General features: G+C 45.1%; 1 protein-coding gene across 1 annotated transcript in view; it reads right to left on the bottom strand.

Annotated features, from left to right (window-relative positions):
* L3MBTL4 (L3MBTL histone methyl-lysine binding protein 4) overlaps nucleotides 1-24,924 on the bottom strand; it is a 307,787-nt gene that overhangs the window by 193,269 nt on the left and 89,594 nt on the right. The window contains exons 10-11 of the mRNA XM_068562443.1: nucleotides 24,098-24,183; nucleotides 21,931-22,041 (exon numbers count right to left, since the gene is read on the bottom strand). Of these exons, the coding sequence (XP_068418544.1) occupies nucleotides 21,931-22,041; nucleotides 24,098-24,183 (197 nt within the window). The remainder of the gene's footprint in view (nucleotides 1-21,930; nucleotides 22,042-24,097; nucleotides 24,184-24,924) is intronic.

The following is a 24,924-nucleotide window of genomic DNA, read 5'->3' as shown; positions in this document are numbered from 1 at the left end:
CTAGCTCAATTCCTACCTGACCCAAAGTGGTCAGTCCCTGTATGAGTGTCCTGTGCCTGCTGTAACGAACTACTGCAAACTTGGTGGCTTAAAACAACAGAAATCCATTCTCTCACAGTTCTGCAGGCCAGAAGTCTGGAATCAAAGTGTTGGCAAGGCTGCACTCCCTCTGAAAGCTCTAAGGGAGAGCCATCCCTTGCCTCTTCCAGCGTCCCGGGGCTCCAAGTACTCCTTTGGCTGGGGCTGCATCTCTCCATGCTCCCATGTCTTCTCATCTGTCTCTTACAGGACACTTGTCACTGAAGTTGGGGCCCATCTGGACAATCCAGGATGATCTCATCTCAAGATCTTTGACTGAATTACATCTGCAAATACCCTCTTCCCAGGTAAGGTTCCAATCAGAGGTTATCGAGTTAGGGAGGTGAATCTATCTTTTTGGAGGCCACCATTCATTCAACTCACTATGGTCCCTTAAACTAGCTGCCTAAGAGAAGAAAAAGCATGGCTCTCTGGAGGAAAATAATATCTACTTTAGTCTTTAGAGTAGATATACATACATCCAGCATACACACATCTTTTATACACACATCCAGCATACGTGAAAAATTATGAAATGTAAAGAAACAAAATAATGCAACTCAATCAAAAGATAATACAGCCAACAGAGGCGAACCTACAGATGATCCAGATGTTGAAATGAGTGGTCAAAGACATTAACATTATTATTTTAAATATGTTAAAGGAAATAGAAAAAAAGATAAGCCAAATGGATAAACGATGGAGAAATGCATCAGAAAAACATATTATCTACAAAAGAACCAAGTGGATACTCTAGAATTTAAACTTCCATATCTGAAGTCAAGAATTCATTGATGGGGCATAACAGCCGACTAGGGAACAGCAGCAGGAAGGACAAGCAGTAGGAAAGACAGACCAATAGAAACTGTCTGAATTCAAGCACAAAAAGACAAAGACTGGAAAAAAAATAGAACAAATCATGAGAGACGTGGGATACTCTCAAGTGGTCTAATGTAAGTGTAACTATTATTCCAGAAGGAGAGACAGAGCATGGGCACAGTCGATGTTTGATGAGATAATAGCTGACAATTTTCCAAAATGTATGATGAACATCAACTCACATATTCAAGAAACCGAGTTAATTCCAAACATGAAAAATATGAAGAAGAACCCACCAAGGCACGTCAAGTCAAACTGCTAAAAAGGAAAGATCCAGAGATTACCAAACAGAAAGCAAGCCTCAACTACATCTGCTTTTATATCTGATTTATATCTGCTTAAATCCATAAGGATAGAGAGATTGAAAATAAAAATGCTGAATTAAAGAAGTCTGACACAAAAGGGTACACTGTGTAAGACTCCACTTATAAGAAAGGCAAGAACAGCAAAAAATGAATCTATGATAAAACAGCAGTCAGAATAATGGTTATCTCTGGGGGTTCTGTGAGGGGGCTCTGATACTGACTGAGGAGGGCTTGAGAGAAAATTTTTGAGTAATGGAACCTTGATGGTAGTTACAGGGACAGTTACATATATAAAAATTAATTAAGCCGTACACTTAGGATGTGTACATTTAACTCTTTATAAATTATCCTATAGTTTAAAAAAACAAAACAAAACAGGAATGGGCCCATAAACATTTACTCCAATGTGACATGCTTGCTAGTCCAATAATAAGATTCTGAATTGACAGAACCCTACATAATCCTTCATTTATTCGTTCATTCAATACACCAATACTAACTGAGCACTTACTACACACCTGGGAGTATTTTAGGCACTAGGAATATATCAGTGAACAAAACGGGAATAAAATTCCTTGTTTTTTGAAGCTCACCTTCTAGTATCATTCTAGATAATCACATCCTAGTAGGGATAATCAGATACTATCAAATCAAGTAAATTTTTTAGTAAGTTAAAAGGTGGTAAAAACTGGGGGAAAAAATAGAGCAGAGTTAGGGGGGTTAGGAGTGTGCCAGTTGGGAGTTGTTGCAATTTTAAATAAAGTGGCAAAGGGAGGCTTAACAGAGTTGAGGGAGTTAGAGATCTGGATTATGGGGGAGAATGTCACAGATACGGGGAGCAGCCGATGCGAGGACCCCCAAAGCCGCAGCCTGTGTGCTCAGAACAGCACGGAGTCTGGTTCAGCGGAAGCAGGGTGAGCAAGGGAGAGAGTGGGGAGGGCGGAGGCCAGAGATGTGACGTCAGGAAGGCCACGGGCCTTGGCTTTGACTCGTGGGAGAGATCGGGGCGCTAGAGGGTTTTATGCAGAAGGGTAACATGCCTGTCCTGCGTTTCCAAGAGTCGGTCTGGCTGCTGCCCTGGGACGGCCCGGGGCACAGGGCAGGTGGCCAGGTTGGAAGCTGGGAGACCGGGTGCAGGTGAGCAATGCTGGTGGCCTGGACAGGAGTGGGGTCAGCAGAGGTGGTGAATAGAAGCCTGATTCTATGTATGTTTCAATGCTGGAGCCAAACAGTTTGCTGTCCGATTTCAATATTAGTTTTGACAGAAAGGGAGGAGTCAAAGGTAAGGTCATGATTTTGACGTGAGCAATGGGAAGGATGGAATGGTCTTTGCCCGACAGGGAGAAAGCAGTGGGCGGAAAAGGCTTAGAGAAGAAGATCAGGGATTCAAATTTGGGACACGCCACGTCTGAGATGCCGATCAGGTACCAACTGGACTCGTGGAGCACGCAGTTGAGACAGGAGTTTGGAGTCCATCAGCATATAAGTGATATTCAGAGCCATGACATTTGATGAGATTTCAAAGGAAGTAAATACAGTTGAAGAGGTCCGATGACAAGCCCTGGTGCACGCAGATATTGAGAGTTGGGGAGACAAGAAGGAATCACATAAAAGGACTCTGAGAAGGAACAGCCAATGAGTGAGGAGAACAAGCAAGAGAACGTAGTGTCCTGGGAGCGAGATGAAGAAAGTGTTAACAGGAGCAAAGACAGTTCCTCCAAAGAGGTCTCCTTCCAACGGAGGCAGAAAAATGCCAGGAGACTCCAGAGGGCACAGGGCACAGACTGGGACTGGGGCGGGGCAGAGTCGGGAGGTGACCTGGGAGTCTGGGCTTCTTGGTCCAACAGCCATAAACAGGGATGAGGGGCACAATGCCCAGAGGAATCAGAGTGAGTGGTGGCAGGGCTGGGGTTTTGGGGGGTCGGGCGCAGCAGGTCCTGAATCTTCGCCTCGGCTTCTGGGGGTGAAGGAGAGGCAGAGCGGGAGACTGGGACCCCTCCCAGCACAGGGACCACTCCTGAATGTGCTCTACATCCTCTTCCATCAGCTCGAACTCATGTCCAGCTCGTTAAGCCCTGCTCTCTGGCCGAAAGCACCCCAGGGAACACCAAGGACAACGGAGCCTTCCAGCCCCAGCAGGAGCTCGCAGGGCTCACGACACTGTTTTGTGAGGTTGGGGAGAGAAGACCTACCCCCATTCAATGTCTTCCAGGCAAACTGTCCAAAATTAAGTTACAGAGAGCAAAGAAGATTTGAGCCTATTTAAGTCCTTCCCACTGGAAAAAAAAAAAAAAATCAAAGAAATTCTGTAGTTTTAACTTTTAAGAATTTTAGGCGCCAGTGAGTGTTACAGGGATCAGCTTCACGCTTTACTGAAATTCAGGAGCACAGCTGCCCACACTGCCACCGAAATAAGTAAATATCCTGTAACTCAGGTGAGGAAATTGACTCAGTGAGCAAATCTGCATGAGCTGCTCCCCTCAAGGGGGTGGGTGATGGTCAATGCAGCCCATCCTCCTCTGAAAACTGGCCCAAATGCCACACATCGGCTGCTAAATGCCACCATCATAGTCATCTTTGTCATTTCTTTTAAAAATATTTTTTTCGGGACTTCCCTGGCGGTCCAGTGGGTAAGACTCTGCGCTTCCACTGCAGGGGGCGTGGGTTCGATCCCTGGTTGGGGAACTAAGATCCCGCATGCCATGTGGTGCAGCCAAAAAAATTAAAAATAAAATTTTTTTTTTAGTAAAGGAACAACTATGGCATCACAGCTATCCCCAGTATAAAAGCAAGCACAGTGGGAAGTAGCCCATTTAACTAATGACAGCCCATGTGCTGCACAGCCTGAACAACGGCCCGTCCCTGTCATTTCAGCAAAATCAGAGCATCTAACAGGAAGGTCTCCGATTCTCCACTCTATGCGCTGTGGTTCTTAGCCTGGAACTGCCAAGGCAGAGAACACCGGAGCAGCAGAGGACCAGTAAGGAAGACAGAGGCCCCCAGACGGGACATCGGCAATAAAGGTGCAGCCGACACAGGCAACTAGGAGAAGTACCGAGGAACCCCGATCTCCACCCTGCTCTAGGTGGGCAGGTGAGCTGAGCCCTCGCTGCCACAGCAGAGTGGCTGCTTCTCCCAGTGCGGGGCAGTGGAAACACTGTGGTCCTTTCAAAACCGACAGACCCACAAGGGATCCAAGTTCCACCTCTCGCTAGCCAAGTGACCCTGAGCGCGATGCTTATACAGCCTGACCTTCGAAGTCCTCAGCACAGAATGGAGGTGATGGTGCCAAGCTCTCCCAAGTGCAGGGTTTCCTAACCGTGAGCTGTGATGTATGAAGGTGCCTGATGCAGAGCAGGCGTCACAAGCCGGGATCATGGGTGACGATATTATCAGGTGAAGATGAAAAAAAGAGCAGTCTTTGGAGGCGACAGTGGCGTTAGGTTGGGAGCCCGACAGTTCATCGGGAGACCGTGGTCTGGGCCTCTGGTCCATCAACCTCCAGTGTCTGTTCAGGCAGCTGAGAGCAAGCCCACCTGAGCCGCACTAGGGGATCTGGGCTCAGCGGCAGGTGGTCCAGGGAAGGGAGGCAGGCTCCCATCTGGCCTCAGAGCCCCATCACCTCACCTGGATGTGTGGAAGCCTCCCACCTGGACCCGTGCACTCTGGAGATGGGGTGTCAAACCTCTCACCCCTTACTGGGTACTGGATTACCTACTTGCATATTTACCGAGTAAAGCTGAGCTAACCGATTTGCCAGGGTGTTCTGCCCGGTGTTAGAGTTGCACGTGGCCGAAAGCAGCTGCAGTGGATCGTGTGACACGATCATCCATTTGGGGCAGATACACTGGGATGAATCAATCTCTTCTAACTCTCAGACTCTTTGAGGAACAAACACAAATGTATGCAAACAGCAAACGCAGAAAAGCCTCACCAACATTTCTGCAGCTGAAAAATGGCTGAAATTTATTTTTATTATGAAAACATTATTTTAGGGATAAAATATTTTGTCACTGAGGAGAAAACATTCTTAAAATTCCATGCAATCCCTGCTCCTTCTCAGTTTAATTTCTGCAGATGCCTATTGCTTATCTGATTGGCCTTATTAGCTATTCCGTAGAGCCTGGCTTCCCTGTGCTAGAAAAACAAAATGGAATTTTGAAGAACGATTTGCAGACCAACCCAGAACAGACAGCATCGGCATACATGTTGGTGGACCCTGACGGTCAGCGGCCGGCGGGACGAGGGGTCGGCTTCCCCGCCCCAAGGACGGCTCCTCTGTCCTCTGCACTCCTGCCAGTGCCTGCCCGCTGCAGCCTCAGCCTCGCCCCCTCCATCTCTCCCGCATCTGCATCCCGCTCACACGGTCACACAGGGACCAGGACACGCCCAAAGCACACAGGGCGGCGTCAGCATGACTGGTGACTACGTCAATGGCTACTTCTCCCACAAGTGCAAGAACTACCCCCAATTAGTCCCTAACCTAGAGCCCCTCTAACAGAACCTTGGAATCTCAACTTGACTTTGGATACACATAATTCTTACCCTTAAAATGTGGGTCTTGGGTTGAAATTCTGAATAGATTATCACTAGCTAAATCACATCATTTATGAAACCGTTTGCTCCTACAGAGCTATCTATCCAAAAAAAAAGTGTCCAAAGCCTTGTAAGTGTAAAACCCTGATCCCCTTCCCCAGGCGAAGAATGCTCCCACAGGAGTTGAGAGACTTCAGTGCAAAGCCCGAATTCTCTGAGCATCTAACAGTATCAGTAACATCCCCAAGTGTGTCCCCAGAGGGCAGAGAAATGGCTCTGACTGCAGACCTTCATCCTGAGATCCGGAGACTGAGGACCACTGCTAAGGGCGAGTGGCACGGCGGTGACTGTTATCGCTTTTCATCCGAGCCTGAGCTGCCTTCCTCCGGGGTCCAGACACTACAAGCACAGGCAGCAAGACTCAGGCCAGTCCCGACCCCCCGGAGGGAACAGTGGGCCACTCAGAGGACCCTAAATCCTGGCTCCTGACCCCTTGCACCCTCCCCTTTCTGCTGGAGCAGGAGGACAGACTGTCCCCACGGGGCCGCCGTGCCACGTCTCAGTGGAGGAGCCCTGCCGGGAGGAAAGGGCTCCCACCCTCCTCCCACGGCGGGGGGAGGGCTGGGGGACAGACACGGAGACAGACCTGGAGAGCGGGTGAGGGAGCAGGAGAAAGGCTGGCAATGCTGCCTCAGACCCTGGATTCAGCCGCGCTTGTCACCTGGTCTACAGCCCGTGTCAGTGAGCCAGTCACCCCTGCCCCTTTTCACCCGGGCTAGGTTAATCCTGGATTCCTCAGGACTGCAGCAGAACCTCGACAAACACTCCTTAAGGAATTCCTTCAAGATCAGAAATTCCACCCAAAAGGCATGGCCACGCGGGGCCCTGCGTAACTTAGAGACGAGGCTAGAGAACTGGGCCTAACAGAGCCGCCGACAGTTATGGTCAGTACCGGAGGCCCTGGCGCTCCCGCCACTCTGGACGGTACTGACCAGGCCTCTGTCTTGGTCCCCAGCGGCCGACACTGGCCTTTCTCAGGCGTCCTCTGCCTGCGCAGCTGCAGCCTGGGCCCTGCTGTCCTCTCGTGGTGGCCACTGGACTCCTGCTTAGGGCAACTGCCAGACTCACATTTGCACAGGTGTAAACCCACGTGCGTTCACGGCCACCTCGGGGCGCTGGGGAGAGCCCGGCCCAGCGCGGTGGACGGCCTCCCCTTCCCTCCCCGCTCACCTGCACCCCGCACCTCTGAATCCAGCCCGCTTCTTCCACCCCTCCCCCTTTCTCGATGCCACTCTTGACTCCCAAGCTAATCTAAAGCCGGCTCTCACCTTCCCTTAGTCTCTCTTTGTATTTTATTGTGGATGAAACATCACATTCTTCATAGCAGACACATCTTCACAGAGAAGATGTGAGGAACGCGACTCGAACACAGCACAATGCCCACACCGAAGCGCACCTGGAGGCCTCTCACACTCAACACTCACAGCGTGTGTGGTCATCTCAGCCCGTTTGTCAGTTTCATCTCCCGTCCCTGCTCACCTGATTTATTACCTGCGTGTAATAAGATGTCTGATATGTATCAGGGAGAGATAAAACACTATTTCAAAACCCAGAAACTCTGTACTACTCTCCATGTACACTTCACTTATTCTAATCTTCACTGAGATTTTGAGACTTTGCCTCATTTCTGTTTCTCGTGTCAGCATTCTGACCACTGGCTGTATAATAAATATTTTTAAAGAAATAAATAACCACGGGTCTAAAAACGTTAGTTTCTATTGTGTTTTTTTTTCTCGTGTGTCCCTCGGTCTGCTTCTCCCTTTCAGCCACTTGCTTTGAGCTTCAGCAAATTCAATGCCACTCCCAGAAGCCTATACTTTAATAGAATTCTACAAATCAGTCAAAATGGAAAAGAAATGACATGTGTTTAACAAGTAGTGACTGAAGGTCTCTCAGCCTTTTCAAAGTGGACAGGACACCTAACTGAGGATGGGGTTTAAATGTTGACAAAGATGCGCTGGTCCCGCAGCCCTGGAGGGCGACTGTTGAATCACTGAGCGGCAGATACGGTCCCTCAGTCCGGGGAGGCAACGCCTGGTTCTGAGCATGCTCACAGGCCAGAAAACATGTTCGAGGGTACAATCAGGTCAGTTTAAATAGTTAGACAATTTCACTGATTTTTGTTAGTGTTTAACCGGTCTCTCTCCTCTCGTCTGAATTAGATTTTGGCTTCCAAAAGGGATAAAAATCTCTTCAATGTTCTCAGCTTCTGATATTTGCTAGTCATGTTAAAGAGACGGCAGAAACCTGACCTTCAGACACAAGCTGACATGGCAGATGCAAGGATCAGGTATGGAGGATCCCAAATCCAATGCAGGCTTGTTCGCATCTTGGGACAGCTCACTGGCCCTCACGCCCTGGAGAGGGCTCTCCAGGTGGATGTGCGCTGGCCACCGACTCTTGTGTGTCACCAAATGCCCTAGGGCTGCACCGTCCACTGCTACAGCCATTCCCCACGTGTGGCTACTTTCATTTAACTTAATTAAACTTAACTATAATTGGATGAACTAGGAGTTTGGGGTTAGCAGATGCAAACTATTACATATAGAGTGGATAAGCAACAAGGTTCTACTGTATAGCATAGGAAACTATATTCAATATCCTGAGATAAACCATAATGGAAAACAATATTTACATATATATATATATATATATATATATATATATATATATATATATATATATATATATGATTACTGCACAGAGCCCACTGGTAATAAATACACATAGAACTTACCACCCAGACAAGTGGGCAATGTGGGCTTGAAGAGGGACACTGAGCCCTACTGCCACGAGATGGCAGGAGTGGCGGGGTCAGGGGGAGGTTTCAGCCACGCTATCCACAGCCCTAAGCAAAGGGGAACCTCTATGACCTTAGTCTTGAATAAATATAGTTTCTGGAGGCAATGGAAACGGAAACAATACAATGAGCTTCAGCAGAAGGGAATCACTGGTCCAGCACAGACCTGGCTCAGAGGTGGTGACAGATGAACTATGCGGAATGATCAGAGGAAAACACATCTCTGAGCTCTCACTGCAACACTCAGCCTCAGGGCAGCTAGAGAGCCTCAGGGCGCCAGGCAGGAAGGTGCTGGGCGGGAATGCCCGCAGAGTGGACAGCACCCCTGCAGGGGGAGCTGCCCCAGAAGCCAGCAAAGGAGGGGTGAAGGAGGCGCCAGAGCAGAGGCCAGGCTGCAAGTGTCCTGAGGGCAGCACAAAGCACCGCGGTGCAAATTGCTTGTTCATTCCAGAATCCTGGATGCAAATGAGAAATAGTCAGTGTGCAGCCCAGCGAAGGACAAAGTCAGTCTGGGGCTTGGGGTTGTGTATTTACTGAGATAGGCCATCCTAATACACTGAAGGGGGGACATCGTGGGGTCAGGCTGTCAGAGGAATTTGCCTCGGTGGCTGGGAAGCAGAGATGAACCCAGGTTTCTGGAAGGAGAAGCTTAAGCCAAGGGAAGTGGGACACCCCCAAAAGCAATGTGGACCCTTCATGCTGCTGCCAGTTTTTGACATTAAATTTACATTTATTTTAAGAGAAGGAGGTTATTATTACTAGAAAATCGCTAGCAACCATTATCGTTCAGAATCCCAGCCATTTGTTGTCCATTATGTATCCATTACCATCCAATAGCCCCATTGTCATGTGCTATTATCATAATGGCCCCATAATGGGCTCTGCTTCTCTGACAACATTGTAACTGCCATGACTCACTGCGTCAATATTCCAAGGGAGAAAACATCATATACAATGAAATAATGCATGATTTTAGTTATTCAAATATTGTATCATTCTTAGCCATGCTTATAGCCACCATGTTGCCTATTAGTAATACGGACGTACCAATTAAAATCCAATGTTCCATGTGGTATTATAAATAGTTTCTCTCTTACGGGGGATTACATAGAGGATATCTAGTTAATGCCAAGGGTTAATGCACATTTGTTTTGATAAGGAATAAGGAATAAGTAATCCTAATAATAGCAATTTACTTCCAGTAAACAACCTATCAGTACATTTTTATTTACAATCCTCATTCATTCATTCATTCATTCGTTCAGCAAGTGTTTATTTGGTGCCCATGAAATGCCAGGGACTGTTCTATAGGCACAAGGATGTCAAGAGTACTTGGGTGGGACTTCCCTGGTGATCCAGTGGTAAAGAATCCGCCTTCCAATGCAGGGGACGCGGGTTCAATCCCCGGTTGGGGAACTAAGATCCCACATGCCCTGGGGCAGCTAAGCCTGCACACCACAACTACTGACCCCGCGCACCGCAAACTACAGAGCCCACGCGCCTTGGAGCCTGCTCGCCGTAACTAGAGAGAGAAAACCCGCATGCCACAACTAGAGAGAAGCCCTCGTGCCACAACAAAAGACCCCGCATGCCTCAGTGAAGATCTTGCGTGCTGCAACTAAGACCCAACAGAGCCAAATAAATAAACAAACAAGTAAATATTAAAAAATAAAAAGGGTACTTGGGAAATCAAGAGAGAAAAGTGCTTCCCCCCGTGAGCTTACATTCTAGTGGCAAAACGTGATAAAGAAATAAACACACAAATGTGTAATCTAATGTCAGATAACCGCAAATCCTATGATGCAGATTAAATTCATATAAGAGGAAAGTGGATGCTTTGACAGAGCCGGGATAATTCTCCCACGGAAACTCTGAGTGAGCGTTCAGACATGGATGGGAAGGGAGACTGGCCGCGGGGACAGGGGGGATTTTATTTTGCATTTCTTCTGTCTTCCCAGTGAATGAAAAGTAGGGTTCTGAGAGGAAGGAGGACTGTGCAGCAGACTCCTTGGCTGATGGGGGGTGGTGAACTGATGGGGGGAGGATGGGGTGGAGTCACAGAAATGGACTCGGGGTCCCTGGACACCTGCGGAGATGACTTTGAAGCCAAACCCCTCGCAATGGCTCTTTGTTTTCTCTGGCCGCAGGACTCAACCTGGCCTCACTCAGAAGTCTGTAAAAGGCAACGATTAGAGAATGGGCAAAAATCCCCTTCCCAGTGGAGAGAGGGGCTGCAGAAGGACAACAGAAGCGGGAGAAGAGGAAGCAAATGCCAGTGACACGGCACTTGTGGGAAACGAGACGACAACGTCTGCTTCCCTGTAGGTTCTTGATGGAAAACCTCCAACTTTGGTACATTCACATCAAATTGAGCCCAATTCCACTTATTAGGAAAAAAAAAAATATCTACTGACCTCACAAAGCAACTCTTTGCTGTAAAAACCATGAAAATGGAATTCTTCTATTTCCCTGATTCTACCGTGCACATCCCTCCCGCACTCCTGTAGCACGGTTGCAACGATTATGAAATCCAGATGCACCGTCCATCCCTGCGGAAGGGCTGTGCCAGGTGCCAGGGGCAGAAGCCCGTCGTGAAACAGCCGTCATTGCCCACACGGGTTCTGAGTATGGCCGGTTCCCCGAGAAAGAAATGAACACCGGTACTCCGAGGCACGAGAGGGGGCGGCGCAGGACCCGCTGCTGTGAGGTAGAGGGTGGCATCACTTCCACTCCAAAGAGAACTGGCGATACGAAGCCCAAAGTCTCTAGCCAGATCCTTGCACTTTTCTAAACTGTACAGCTGCCTCTAAGGTGATAAAGGATGGGAGAAGACAGGTCGGGGAAGTGAGTTGACAGTGGAGTGTGCGGGACCTAGTCGGGCACACTAACAGTTGATTCTTTTTACCTCAATGCATGTGCTCCAATCCACATTTTAAGTCCACTCTGGCATCTCTGTGCAGCATGGATTGACAGGGGCTCGGGGGTGCAGAGAGCCCAGCTGGAAGGGAAGTGTAGTGGCCCATGTGAGAGGTGATGCCGGCTTTCATTAGGGTGGCTGTCATGGAGATGAAGAGAGGTCAAGAGACAGACGAGGGACGCAGTACTGGGAGTTAGAATCAATAGAATATGGTGGTGGGCTGTATGTGGCTGTTCTGACGCGGGCAGATTTTAGGAACGGCTCCCAGGTGCCTGGACTGAGCAATCTGGTGGATACGCTGCCCTTTACTAAGCTGTGGATGCTGAGGGAAGAAACAGGTCTGGGTCTGCGTGCTGTGGAGTTCAGCCAGGACATATTAACATGGAACATATAAGCGGTATCAAGTTACGGTTAAATACATGACTGCAGCTCTGGGGAGGTGGCTCTTGTTCAAATGCAGATTCTGACTCAGCGGGTCTGGGGTGAGGCCCGCGCCTCCATTCCTGACCTGCTCCCAGGTGACGGGGAGCCTGCAGCTGCAGGAAACCCTCACCTGTACTAAGTGTGGAAAAGCCACCCCAGTTCCACCCTGAAGGCGGGATACTGATATCTTCAGCGGCGTCTGTTCCCAGTTGGTGTCGGCCTGTGTCCCAGATCATCAGCTGTTCTCGGGGGGCTGCCACCCTGGCCAGCCTGCACGCCTGGACCCCACCGCAGTTCCCTGTTTGGTTCAACAGTCCTGAAACACAGATCCACCCTCTGAGTTTATGAGATCTAGCCCCCTTCTTTTCTGTCAAAGGCCCCCCTCGGAGCTGGGGGAAGAGCGCCACGTGAATGCAGCCTGGTCCCATTGTTTCCACAGCCGCGTGCTGGTCCCGCCAAGGAGGCAAGGGCACAAACGCCCGGAGGGAGGCCCAGGGTAGGACGCACAGGCAATAAGCCTCTAAGAAGTAGTAGCAGAGAAAGAAGATCCGCCCCACCTGCTTGAGCTGCAGGCCCCTGCGCCCTGTTCCCCACAGCTGAGCCCCAATGGCTCCACAGCCACGCAACTTCCCGTGACGCCTCTGCTCCCAGGTCCAAACACAGAGCTTGTAGAGCCTGCCTGCCCAAGGGCCTTGCAATTAAAACAAATAAATAAATAAATGTGTGTGTATGTGCAAATACATACATGCATGCATGCACACACACAAGTTAAAACAGATCAAATCTGAAGACTCCTTTGTCTCTACATGATAGTAAATAAAGGCATTTGGTGCTTGGAAATGCAAATTTCTCTAAGAGAAGAAAAACTGTTCTTCTTGAGAAGCCATCTGCCCCTCGGCATCTTTGCTCACAATGCTCGCTGCGTTGCAGTGAACTTGCACAGCACCTTACGGTTTGTGCCACGCTCTCTACACGGAACTGTGACTTAACCCATCTCCCAACTAGATTGTGAGGGCCTCGTCTCAGGGCCCCTGGCTCCTAGAATGGTCCCTTCTACGCTGGGGTGCTCAGTAAATAAAAGCTGTTTGATTGCATAGTAGACCTCGCCTCTTCTACCTGTTTTGAATGTGTATCTTAACCTTAACACCACTGCAATAGTCAGAATAATGGTTCTCAGCGATGTCCCCACTGCAATAGTCAGAATAATGGTTCTCAGCGATGTCCCCATCCTAACCCCTAAAACCTGTGAAGACGCTCCCTTACATGGCAAGAGGGATTTTGCAGGTGTGATTAAGTGAAGGACTTTGAGATGGCAGAGACTATCCTGGGTTATCCTGTGGGCCCAAGATGATCACAACCATCCCTATTCACGGGATGCAGAAATGTCGGAGGGAAGTTGGAAGATGCTACCTGCTAAATGTGGAGAAAAGGACCAAGAGCCAAGGAACAGAGGCTGCTCCAGAAACTGGAAAAGGCCATGAACAGGATCCCCCGGAGCTTCCAAAAGGAAGACAGCCTTGCTGAAACCTCCATTCTAGCCCAGGGACACAGGGCAATGTAACGTGCTACACCTGTGTGATTTTAAGCCACTAAGTTTGCGGTAATTTGTTACAGTAGCAATGGGAAGATAATACAAGTCCATTACGGGAATAAATTAACCTGAGTAAGAATCTACCCACTGCCTCCTCATAGAAGCATCTCCTTTCCCGGAGTCTATCGCCTGTCCTTATATCACAAGAAATGACACAGATTTTGCAACAAGGGGGAAAATGTATTCACCATCTTGCCTAATCAGTTCATTCTGGGGTGTTTTCATTTAGTTATTTATAGTTGAGAGATATTCTCCTGGTGGTAAAAACAGAGTGTGAAGCAGGATGTGAGAAAAAGATATGATGCTCAGCATAATTAGCGACGTATCGGTATCAGTGAGGGCATGTGTGATGTCAGAGCTGCAGCTGGTCAGAAACAGAGCACTTCTGTTCAGGAGAACAGCAGAGACCATGAGCGTCTCCTGCAAAGCTAAGACACACGCCAAAGACTCTCTCGTTCGCTCTGCAGACAGACAGCGAGTCCAGACCGCACCTTCCGACTGTGGTCTGGGAAACCAGTCTTCACTATCCGGCAGGCAAGCGGCCCTGTACTATTTGAGTAAATACAAAGCTCTGAATGAAGTGATGGAGTATAGGGAATGGAGGGCCTTTTACTAACTTAGTCAAGAGTCCATTAACCCTTGAAACACAAACATAATCCAGTATCTACGTAGACAGGGGCGTGCATTTTGCAGCTGCGCCATCTACAGCATTCCTCAGACACGCAAAGAAATGCATAACCCTAAAACAAGGGTTCAAAACAACCAGTGCTACCACACATCACTTTTTATTTAAGAGTTTCCACACAAGACAGTGTTCTGCATAGAAACTGTGAAACGTGCTATTTCTATTCTTTGGAGCTCATGACTAAGCTAGTGTCTCTAGCCAAACAGTCACAGGTCAGGATCTCAGCAGGTCCTGCAGGGCAGGCTGGTGAGACGGGCAGGGTGAGGTTACCCAGGGAGAGGGAGCGCCGGCAGCAGCTCAGGCGGGGGGGCCGGCTGCCCGCCACCGCGGTTCTTTACGCTGTTGGAAAGGTTTCTGTTCTGGATACACTGACTTTCATAAACATGTTCAGTGTGAGTCTCTACTCACAGTTCTTGGAGAATACAACGCCAGCGGCAGATAAGCTGACTCTGGGAAAGAATGTACATTATGGCAGGGAGGGGCTTGACTACACTCACTCTGAAAATCAGATGAATGGCTGGTAATCCACTGATACTAGGAGGCATGCATTTAAGTCTAGAAAGTGTTGATTCCGTGGCATCATCTCATCTACCTCCTTGACTGACTATATAAAACTTCCCTAAAACTAGACTGAAAATTAAATACAGATCTGGTTTGGTTCACAAATCAAATATCCAGAAAAAAAAAAAAAAGGCACAGATATAAAACTGCTTATACTAAAGGTAACGACTCAGTAAGTTCATCTCATCATCTAATCAGTACAGCGTATCTATTAAGACAGGCACCGGCAAATTACAGCCCAGAGGCTAAATAGGGCCCTAGCACCCATTCTAGGGACCCAGCCACGCTCACCTGCTTCCATATAGTTTACGGCCGCTTTTGCGCTAAACCACAGAGCCGGCGGCTGCGGCAGAGACACTTGGCCCCCAAGGCTGGGTTACTCTCTGGCCCTTTAAGTGACGGAGGTGCTGCCCTGCAGGTTAAGAGCTCCGGCTGAAGACCCGGGCCACCTGGTCCCCACCTGCTCTACCGCTTAGGAGCCAGGTGACCTCGGGCAAGTTGCTGAAGCGCCTGCACTTGTTCCTCCCTGAGACTCCCTTGGAGGGTGGCGTGTGGATGGGGAGAGGAAAAGGATGTGAAGCACGCACAGGGTAGCATGTGGCACCACACCCGGGTGAGCCGCCACAGATGTTATTATTGCTGTTTGTTGTGACCGTGATCGCACTAATGCAACTTTACCAGGTAGAGCCTTCTACCTGCTTCAACATTTCTGGAAATCATGGTTGACACTAATTTATAGTTTCAACTACTCTGAAAATTACTGTTTCATTAATTGGTCATAATATTTTTGAAAGTTGTCCCAGTCTCCTTCCCAAATGAAGACAGTCATCAATCACTGTGGCACGTAATGGCCATTAATTAGAAGTTTAGCTCAAAGGACTGTCATTTTTAATGTTAGCATCTTGTTCTAGCCTCGTATTTCAAAATCAATTTCAAAAATGCGCCCGAGATGGAGATGCTGGTGAGTGAGAGGACGCACTCCATACTCTGCTCCCTCTTTGACAGATAATTACGCCAGGACTTGTAGGGGTCAAGCAACTTCCTCAAAGTGCTGGCAACCCTTAATTAAAATGAACATTCACGGGCTCGTATTTGGACTTTTGCTTTGCACGAGTCCACCTGCAAGATTTTTTCAAACAAAAGCTTTGGACTTAATTAATCTGACCTAAAATTCAAACTAGTTTCAAGTCACACACATAGACCACTTACTGTGACACAATTTCTCTTGGTCATGATGCTCTTATTTCAGTTAGAAATGCCACAAATACATCCAGTTAATGCATTAAATATGAAAAGACTTGCTGAAGAGACCCAATTTATTAATGATTCAGTAGAGCTTCCTAAAACATCTATTTGGAATTCATTTATAATTCATTTCACAGCTTAGCTGCGGTTCCCACAGGGCAAATATTTATCAAATATTACTCTGTTTTAAGTCCTCCCTTTATGTTTATTTGTAGAAGAATACGTTTTTTTTTCCAAATAAAGGCTAAACTTCCTAAAAGCATCCATCCGTCTATTGTAATTTAATGCACAATTCCTGATAAGGTGACAGTAACGGGTTTTCAGATATAACAGAGTACACTGTGCAACCAAACAGAAGAATAGTTATTAAACATAATAGCTGGCTATAAACTGAACAAGACACACATTGAGTACATCATAAATATTTATTAGAGAGTAACCATGGTAATTAATAAACACAGTAATCAAAACAAGAGGGAAATAGCATCTTAAAACCCTGCCATTGTAAGAAAAACTTCACAGCTCACCTACCAATGAACCATACACAACCAAATTGATATTTTCAGTATGAAAATCAGAATATCTGGCCTGGCTAGCACCGGCGGAGTGTAGAGTATCTTGAATAGGGCTGCCATCGTCCCTAACACTGACAATTATAGCCCCTAATGCCAATGGCTCATCAGAGCTGCAGAGTAAGGGCTAAAATGAGTTAGAAACATCTAAGTGTAAATTAGTTGTGCAACCTTGGTCAAATTCAGTTCTCCATGCCAACTGCAAAGAAGAAATAACACCTACCTGGAAGGGCTGTTGTGTAACTAGACTTATTGTGGTGATGCTTTCCCAACATATACAAATCTCCAATCATATGGTACACCTGAAACTATCAATAATATACTGCTATACGTCAATTATATCTCAATAAAAAATAAACAAGAGAGTTGCTGTGATGATAAAGATGCGATATGTGACATACTCAACGAGCTCCCTGGAACAAAGCCCACATTCAGCACCTGGGTCTTCTTACTTTCCTATTACTGCGTCTGTGACTCCTGAGACTAACGTCACCACACCCACTACTGCTCCTGCTTCTACTACTGCAACCACGAAGCAACAATCGCTGCATCCCCCTTCTCTTTAGTGGTCACATGTAATAATTCAGATTCTTTGGAGCTAAACACTTCAGGCCCAGTGAGATAATCATAATAAATAAAATAGACAATAACAAATGTTGGTAAGGATGTAGAGACACTGGAACCTTTGTATACCGCTGGTGAGAATGTAAAATGGTGCAGCCACTTTGGAGCACAACATTACACAAAGAATTATCATAGGACACAGCAATTCTACTCCTAGATATATACCTAAGAGAAGTGAAGACATATGTCCACACAAAAACACACACAAATGTTCACAGCACCATTATTTAAAATAGCCAAAAAGCAGTGGTTAAGAATCCGCCTGCCATTTCAGGGGACACGTTTGGGCCCTGGTCCCCTGCTCCACATGCCGCGGAGCAATTAAGCCCGTGCGCCACAAGTACTGAGCCTGCGCCACAAGTACTGAGCCTGCTGCACTCTAGAGCCCGCGAGCCGCAACTACTGAAGCCCGCAGGCCTAGAGCCCGTGCTCCGCAACAAGAGAGGCCACCGCAATGAGAAGCCTGCGCACCGCAACAAAGAGTAGCCCCCACTCGCCACAACTAGAGAAAGCCCACGCACAGCAATGAAGACCCAGTGCAGCCATAAATAAATAAATAAATAAATAAATAAATAAATAAATAAATAAATAAAATAGCCAAAAAGTGGAAACAACCCAAATGTCTACCCGTGATGAATGAACAAAATGTGATATATGCATACAATGGAATACTATTCAGAAATGAAAAGGGATAAAGTACTGTTACATGCTACAACTTGGATGAAACCTTCAAAACATTACAGTAAATGAAAGAAGCCAGACACAAAGAGTCACATATTATATCATTCCATTTATATGAAATGTTCAGAATAGGCAAAGCCATAGAGATAGAAAGCCGGATTATCAGGGGCTAAGGTGGAGGTGCAGAACGAATAGTGATTGCTAATGGATACGAGCTTTCTTTTTGGGGGGATGAAAATGTTAGAAACTTAGATAGTGGTGACAGTTGCACACTTCTGGGAACGAACTCAAAACCAATACATTTTACGGTATGTGAATTTTGTTTCAAAAAGCTGTTATAAAACAGAATTAATCAAGCACATATGGGCAACTATATCTTTAGGGAGTGGCAGAAAAGAACAAAGTGTGTCTTTGCTGGGTCTGCTGTGCTCTGCCATGGAATGCCAGGACCACACAAACCTCTAGGCAGGGCAGGCAACGTGAGCTCTGCACAAAAGACAAAGTAGAGTGGTGTTACAGGTGAACTCCACTCCCTATCCTAGACATCTGCTCTCCCTCTAGCAAGTGGGGTAATTATGACAAAAAGTAGAACATAAGAGTAGGAGCAGGAAGAATATAAGCTCTAGGGTTGAACAACCCTGTTTGAAACCCAGGGTTTAAAGCCTGGTTCCCCCATATACTAGCTTGCTACCTTGGACCACTTACCTAACCTCTCTGAGCTTCAGTTTCCTCATCTATAAAATAGGTACAATAGTACCTTAGGTCGCCCAGTTGCTGTGAGGATACACTACTATATATAAAGCCCTTAGAAGAGGGTCTGACACCGTCATCACCATCAGCACTAAGATCGCTCTTGTTGTTCACCAGGCTGGCCCCCAACTCTCAAACCCAGGCCCGTGGCACAATCACACATGCTCCGTTAGCATCCCCGGGGATTCCGGTCAGACCCCCTGCTTTGCTCACCAAGTAGCCTGGGCTTGTTTCCTCTCCCTCTACTGATGACAATTACTCCATTAGCACAGAAAACCAGGGTCCCCGGGAGCGCAGCCCAGGGCACCTGCACTGACTAATAACCACAGCGGCGGCCAACTGATGCCCTATAAAGAGGAGGGCACAGTTTCAGAAGTTTTGTATACAATCTTCATCCAGATGCTCAAAGCCAGCCTGGGAGGTGGGCACTGTGAACCACATCGCTCTCCAGATGAGGAAAGTGCAAATAAGTTGAGTAACTACCAAGTTACTAACATGGTTAATTAGGAGTCAGAGCTGGAATCAAACCTGACCAGTGTAACCTATGGCGCTTTCCTGTGCAGTAGGCTGAGTTAGATTTCCAAGGGAAGAGGAGTTAGGAGAGCAGCTGAGCATGAAGGAAGAGTGCTCTGTGACTATCACAACTATCTCATTCAAATGGGAGGATGCCAAGGTACATTCCATGCCACTCATCCTTCACTCCTTCCCTCGTTCACACATACCTTAAGCATCTGTCACATGCCAGCAATAAAAACAGTCCTTGAAGGATACTGACATTAAAAGAGGAAATTGCAGAACTATATGACCAACACGTTAATAAAGGAACAAAGGGATGTCCCCGGCCAAGAGGAGACCAGGAAAGGGTCAACTGCTTTCTCAACTGGCAAAGATAACCCCACCACTACCTTCAATCTCCTTAAGACAAGAATTCAGAGAAAAACCTGACGCTCATTTTCAACACCTTGTATTCCTTGGGAACACCCATGAATGGAACTTTCAGCCATGCTTCTGAACCTTCTCTATAATTTGTTTCTATTCAGACATCTGCGCCAGCCCCCGGACAATCCCCTCACCTCCACCTCACAGGGCAGGACAAGCACTTACCCAGCTGCGGGCCTGCCTGGGGAGGGATGGGGTGGAGGCCATGGCGGCAGGTGTTGCAGGAGGTCAGAGGCTCTTTGGGACACTGCAAGTTCTCCACAAGCCCAGAGACACCTATGTCATTCCAAGACTGATACATTCTGGCAGACTGAAGGGTGTGTGGAAGCAATGCATTGCACATTTTCTAAAGCACCATTTCACATCTTAATTTAGCCCTAAAATCCTAAAGGGGTTTCCATTATGCCCACAACCATAGAGGTAACACTTAGGGTTCTAATCCTGTGAAAAGTACCCAACACTTTTCAACTCTTTTTCTTCTAGTAATGGTCAAAGCAATTTCCATGAAAGAAAAAGAATAAGGAGAAGAGACATGAAATACTTCTTTGGAAGGATGAGCTAAATCTTAAGAGATTTTTAAAGTCCAATGCTGAGGTGGTAAGTAAGGAATATACTAAATTTACTTTAGGAGCTAAAGGTTTTCAAATGGTATTTTACGGTAATACTAATCCAATATGATCACACTGTAAGCTGACAAATACGTTCAATTGGATACTATTGTATGTATCTTAGGAACCACAAGAAAATAATCTGTCAATTAAAATTCTAAATAACATTTGATGTACTATTAAGATTAAGCTTTTCCTATAAATGCAATAACTTTATAATGAAAGTTAAATAAGAATTTAAAGAAAAAAACCTGACGCTCATTTTCAATAATGAAATATTACTGAATTTATAAAGTAATTATGATATCCAAAAATCAATCCCACAGTAAGTGCTATAAGAGTAAACAACAATAAGGGACTTCCCTGGTAGTGCAGTGGTTAAGAATCTGCCTGCCAATACAGGGGACACGGGTTCGAGCCCTGGTCCGGGAAGATCCCACATGCCACGGAGCAACTAAGCCCGTGCGCCACAACTACTGAGCCCGCATGCCACAACTACTGAAGCCCGCGCGCCTAGAGCCTGTGCTGCCCAACAAGAGAAGCCACCGCAGTGAGAAGCCCGCACACCACAACGAAGAGTAGCCCTTGCTCGCTGCAACTAGAGAAAGCCCATACGCAGCAGCGAAGACCCAATGCAGCCAAAAATAAATAAATAAGTAAATAAAAAAATAAGTAAATTTTAAAAAGAGTAAACAAGAAAAAGCTACAAATAAGAATTTATGCAATATGCTTAAAATTAAATTTAAAATAAAACCTTAATAACAATGTATGTGGGAGAAAATACCTATAACATATTATTCCTGAATAGCTTTTAGCACAGTTTTCAGTTGTCAGAAAAATAAAGGACATTGCCAATATCTGCTCTTGATAATCCATGGCCAAGCCAAATACACATCTCTATGTTTTACTAAAATGTACGTACTGATTATTCTCTATGAGATGAATTAGAAGTTGTTTTCAAATTAGGCATATAGCAAATAAGATTTCTTTTAAATTACATCAAACTGTGTATCGAACTTAAATACATCTTTCTTAATAATGTCTATAAATATTCGTTGGCTTCAATCCTTTTATTAATATGAAAATAAACTGTGCTTGGGTGGAAAATAATTTTTGAACTGTCATATGCTGTAGAAGATTTATTGAATTCCACAGATGCTTTCAGCTTTCTGTATAAAAAAACCAAAGGCTTTCACTTAAGGATAATTTAATTTTGAAGATGTGTATATTTTTAAAAAACCAGATGTCACAGCAAGGATGGTATAGAAATCTGTGAATCAAATTTTCACTTCAAAATCTAACCTTTTGTTCGAATAGGAGAGAACAGGGAGGTAATTGTTCTTGTTAAGGTGTTTAATGACAACAGTTTCGAGAAAAATCTGATAATACCAACAAAAAGAAGCTTTAAAAAAAAAAGGAACAAAATGTATAATGTCTACGCAGCAAATCCAAACAGGGACGTGTAAGAACCCTCTGAAAATCAGTCGTGTCTAATCTACAGAGTCCCCTTCCCCACACACTGGCTAGAGGACCTTCTACCAGAGTCTCGTGACCAGCAGTGAAGTCAGGCCAGTTCGATTCTCCTGCTGAGATCAGAAATCAGAGACTCTGAAGCCAGTCTCACAGGAAACGTAGGGAAAACATCAGTACAATATCGTACTAATCTAAACGTGTACCTTTATTCTTTGGTCATCAACAGCTATAATCGTAGCAACACGAATTAACCTGGGGTTTCGTTTATCCACGACTTCAAGTTTCATATTCGGGAGAAAACCATGGGGCAACCGCTGTAACATTACAAGAGCAACAAGTCATGCGAAATCCAATAATTCAGATGTGCTACTAACGTTTTCTAAAATATGACTGTTCTAACTTTACATCAGATATTTAATACAACTGGAATTTAGTTTTAAGAGCACATAGACCTTCATGCATATTATTTTATCCACTTTCATAAAAACCTGCAGGAGGAAAAAGAATATTTTGGTAATTTTCAAGATAGCTAAAAGACAAAGATTAAATCATAAATTCATTAATGGTCACAAGTTCAAAAAAGGATCTTATTATAATTTATCTATTGGTTTAGATGTTATTTTTTTCTAAAATTAACCTTTTAAAAATTAAGAAATCATTGACTATTATCACTGCCCAGTTTTGGAGTGTAAGACACAGAAGGCAAAATTAACAAATAATTAGAAAGGATAAACATGATCCTTTAAATTTTAAAATAGATAAAAGCTGCCATAATTGTAACAGCTAAATGTTTTAAAATCATACCACAATGCAATTTAAAGTCATAATCTGTGCTTTTGTTGCTTCATCTTTAACATAAGCATGTTAAACTGTATTAATTTAAGGTTTCTTCCAAGTCTTAAAATGCTGGGAACCAGGAGTCTACAACGATGGACACTCAGGAAACACTAAAGAAAATGGAGTGGGGGAAAAATGCACTGGGGCTTACCAAATCATTGAAACTAAGGGAATTTACCAAAACTCAGTCAAAAGACAACTCTGCCAGTGTTTAAGGATGGCAAAAAGTTTCACTTTGAAAGCTATTACACATAAAAGTGTTCAGTTGACTTTCTTGAAAATGAAAGGGTACTGAATTTCTCAAGTCTAGAAAATGGCAGTAGGAAAATAAAACTTTTGATAATGCCTGACTTACAAAACAGTTAAATCTTTCTACAATACCGAGTTTGTTCCTCTCCAGCTTTTGTGGAAGCATATTTCTTTCTAAAATGCATTATTATGTCTACTAAATGGAGCATACTGACTATAATTAGGTCTCTGATCCTTGAAAATATTTCTTTTCTCCCCGAGGTCACCAGGCTGATAACAGAGGTAATTGTTTCATATTGCAGATGCCAAAGACATACAGCTTGAGGTGAACCCATAATAACCCTGTGACAGAGGCTGGAGGTTGCCTTTTTAACTGAATCTTTTCATAATATGATTTTCTTGTAATTTTCTTCTTGGAAAAGTAAAATGAAGTTTTGACATAAAGCAAGAGAGAAAGTGAGACTACAAGCAGCTGGTATTTTTGCTTATTGAATTTTTGCAATTCTTAAAACGCTTTCTAGCACGCCAGAACTTCTAGCCCTCTTAATTTGATTATACCTCTTCCTCCAAATTCGACCTATTATAATCAATTGTTTTAAAAAACAAAATAGCATTCTGTTTTAAACCCCTTTTGATCTTTAGAAAACTTTCAGTAAAAGAAGTCACATGGAGAAGCTCACTATATAAAATTCTGATTAAAGATGAGTCAGGGACACAGAGTTGAAAGGGAACAGAGCTTGAAAACCACTGGTTTAGAACATAAGTATCTCTAACTATGCTATCAGTACACTTTCTTTATACTTGGTTTAATCCTGGAATAAATTTGTAAGTACAAATTTGAACTTTACAAGTCGGTATTTTGACAAATTGCTAAAAGCAGTGTTCCCTCAAAATAGGTGAAAGGGTAACACACAAGGGCTACACACACTCCATCTATTTTATCCCTGCATCATCGACCGTCAAACAGTCCCTGAGACCGAAAGCTCAGGGTTCCCACTCAGAGGACCAACAGACCCAGAAAGGAAGGGCTCAGTCATCAGAGGCTGAGGGGGCTTCCAACCGGACTTCAAGGAGGGAAATCGTCATCTACATTGGTGTATAGGAACAACAGTAAATGAGTCACCTCCTTTGTATTTTTAACTGAAAAGCAAAGCAAATTGGTCATGGAAACAACACTTGAATTTAAAAGGAGAAAACTAGAATGATTTTGAATTGCCAGATGAAGGCACCATTCCACACGGACACTGTTTAAAAAAGCTGGGAGTGTTACAGATCCAAACTTACCATTTTAAAAACTTTGGCAGGTACTGCATTAGTTCGAGTAGCTTCCAGATATTCTGTCCAGGAAAATTTTTCTGGCTCAGGATAACCTGAAAAATAAATAAATATCAAATGATTACTCATTGATTTTTTTTAATATCGTTGATATTTTGATTCCCATATATTATGAGACATCTGCTAATAATAATGCCCACTGTTAATTGAATGCTCACTATTCAATAGCCCCTATTAAGAATGTAAGTCTGTGATAACCTCTGAGAGGGCTGTTTCGCCCCCACTAGGCTCGTGTGCACGCATTCACTGGTCCGTGCATTCACTCCATGAGGGTAAGCAGGTGAACCGAGGTCGAACGGGGGTGTGAGCACCGGGCAGAGCCAGGCCACCCCCAGGAGGCCTCTTGAAATGCTTGAAAAAACTCACAATCACTGTCTGACCTCACACCATGAGCTGATGATCTTTCCAATTCCTCCAATAATTCTGCATCGATTAGGGTTTTATTCTCATAATTAAATGTTCGTAATTACAATTTCCCAGGTTTGTTATTTATCATTGCAATTTTAAAATATATATTGGTACAACATGATATAAAGCACTCTATGTTTAAAAATTTCTAATTGGGTTTCTTGTTTCTCTTTATGCTTGTGTTATTTTATTCCTAATTACATTTGCCAGAGGTCTGTCTATATTACTGTGCTGTTTTCTTTTTCCTTTCAAGAAATGAGTACTTAGACTCACCCATCAGATCTATTGTTTTCTTCTGTCTTTTCTAACTATTTCATTTGCTGCTTTTAGTCTTATCACCTCTTTCCTCATACTTCCCTTAGGTTTGT

This window comes from Eschrichtius robustus, chromosome 14, assembly GCF_028021215.1.
Source record: "Eschrichtius robustus isolate mEscRob2 chromosome 14, mEscRob2.pri, whole genome shotgun sequence".
NCBI classification, from domain to species: Eukaryota; Metazoa; Chordata; class Mammalia; order Artiodactyla; family Eschrichtiidae; genus Eschrichtius; species Eschrichtius robustus.
Note: the sequence above shows the minus strand (reverse complement) of the source record. Positions and strands in the feature narration are given on the sequence as shown.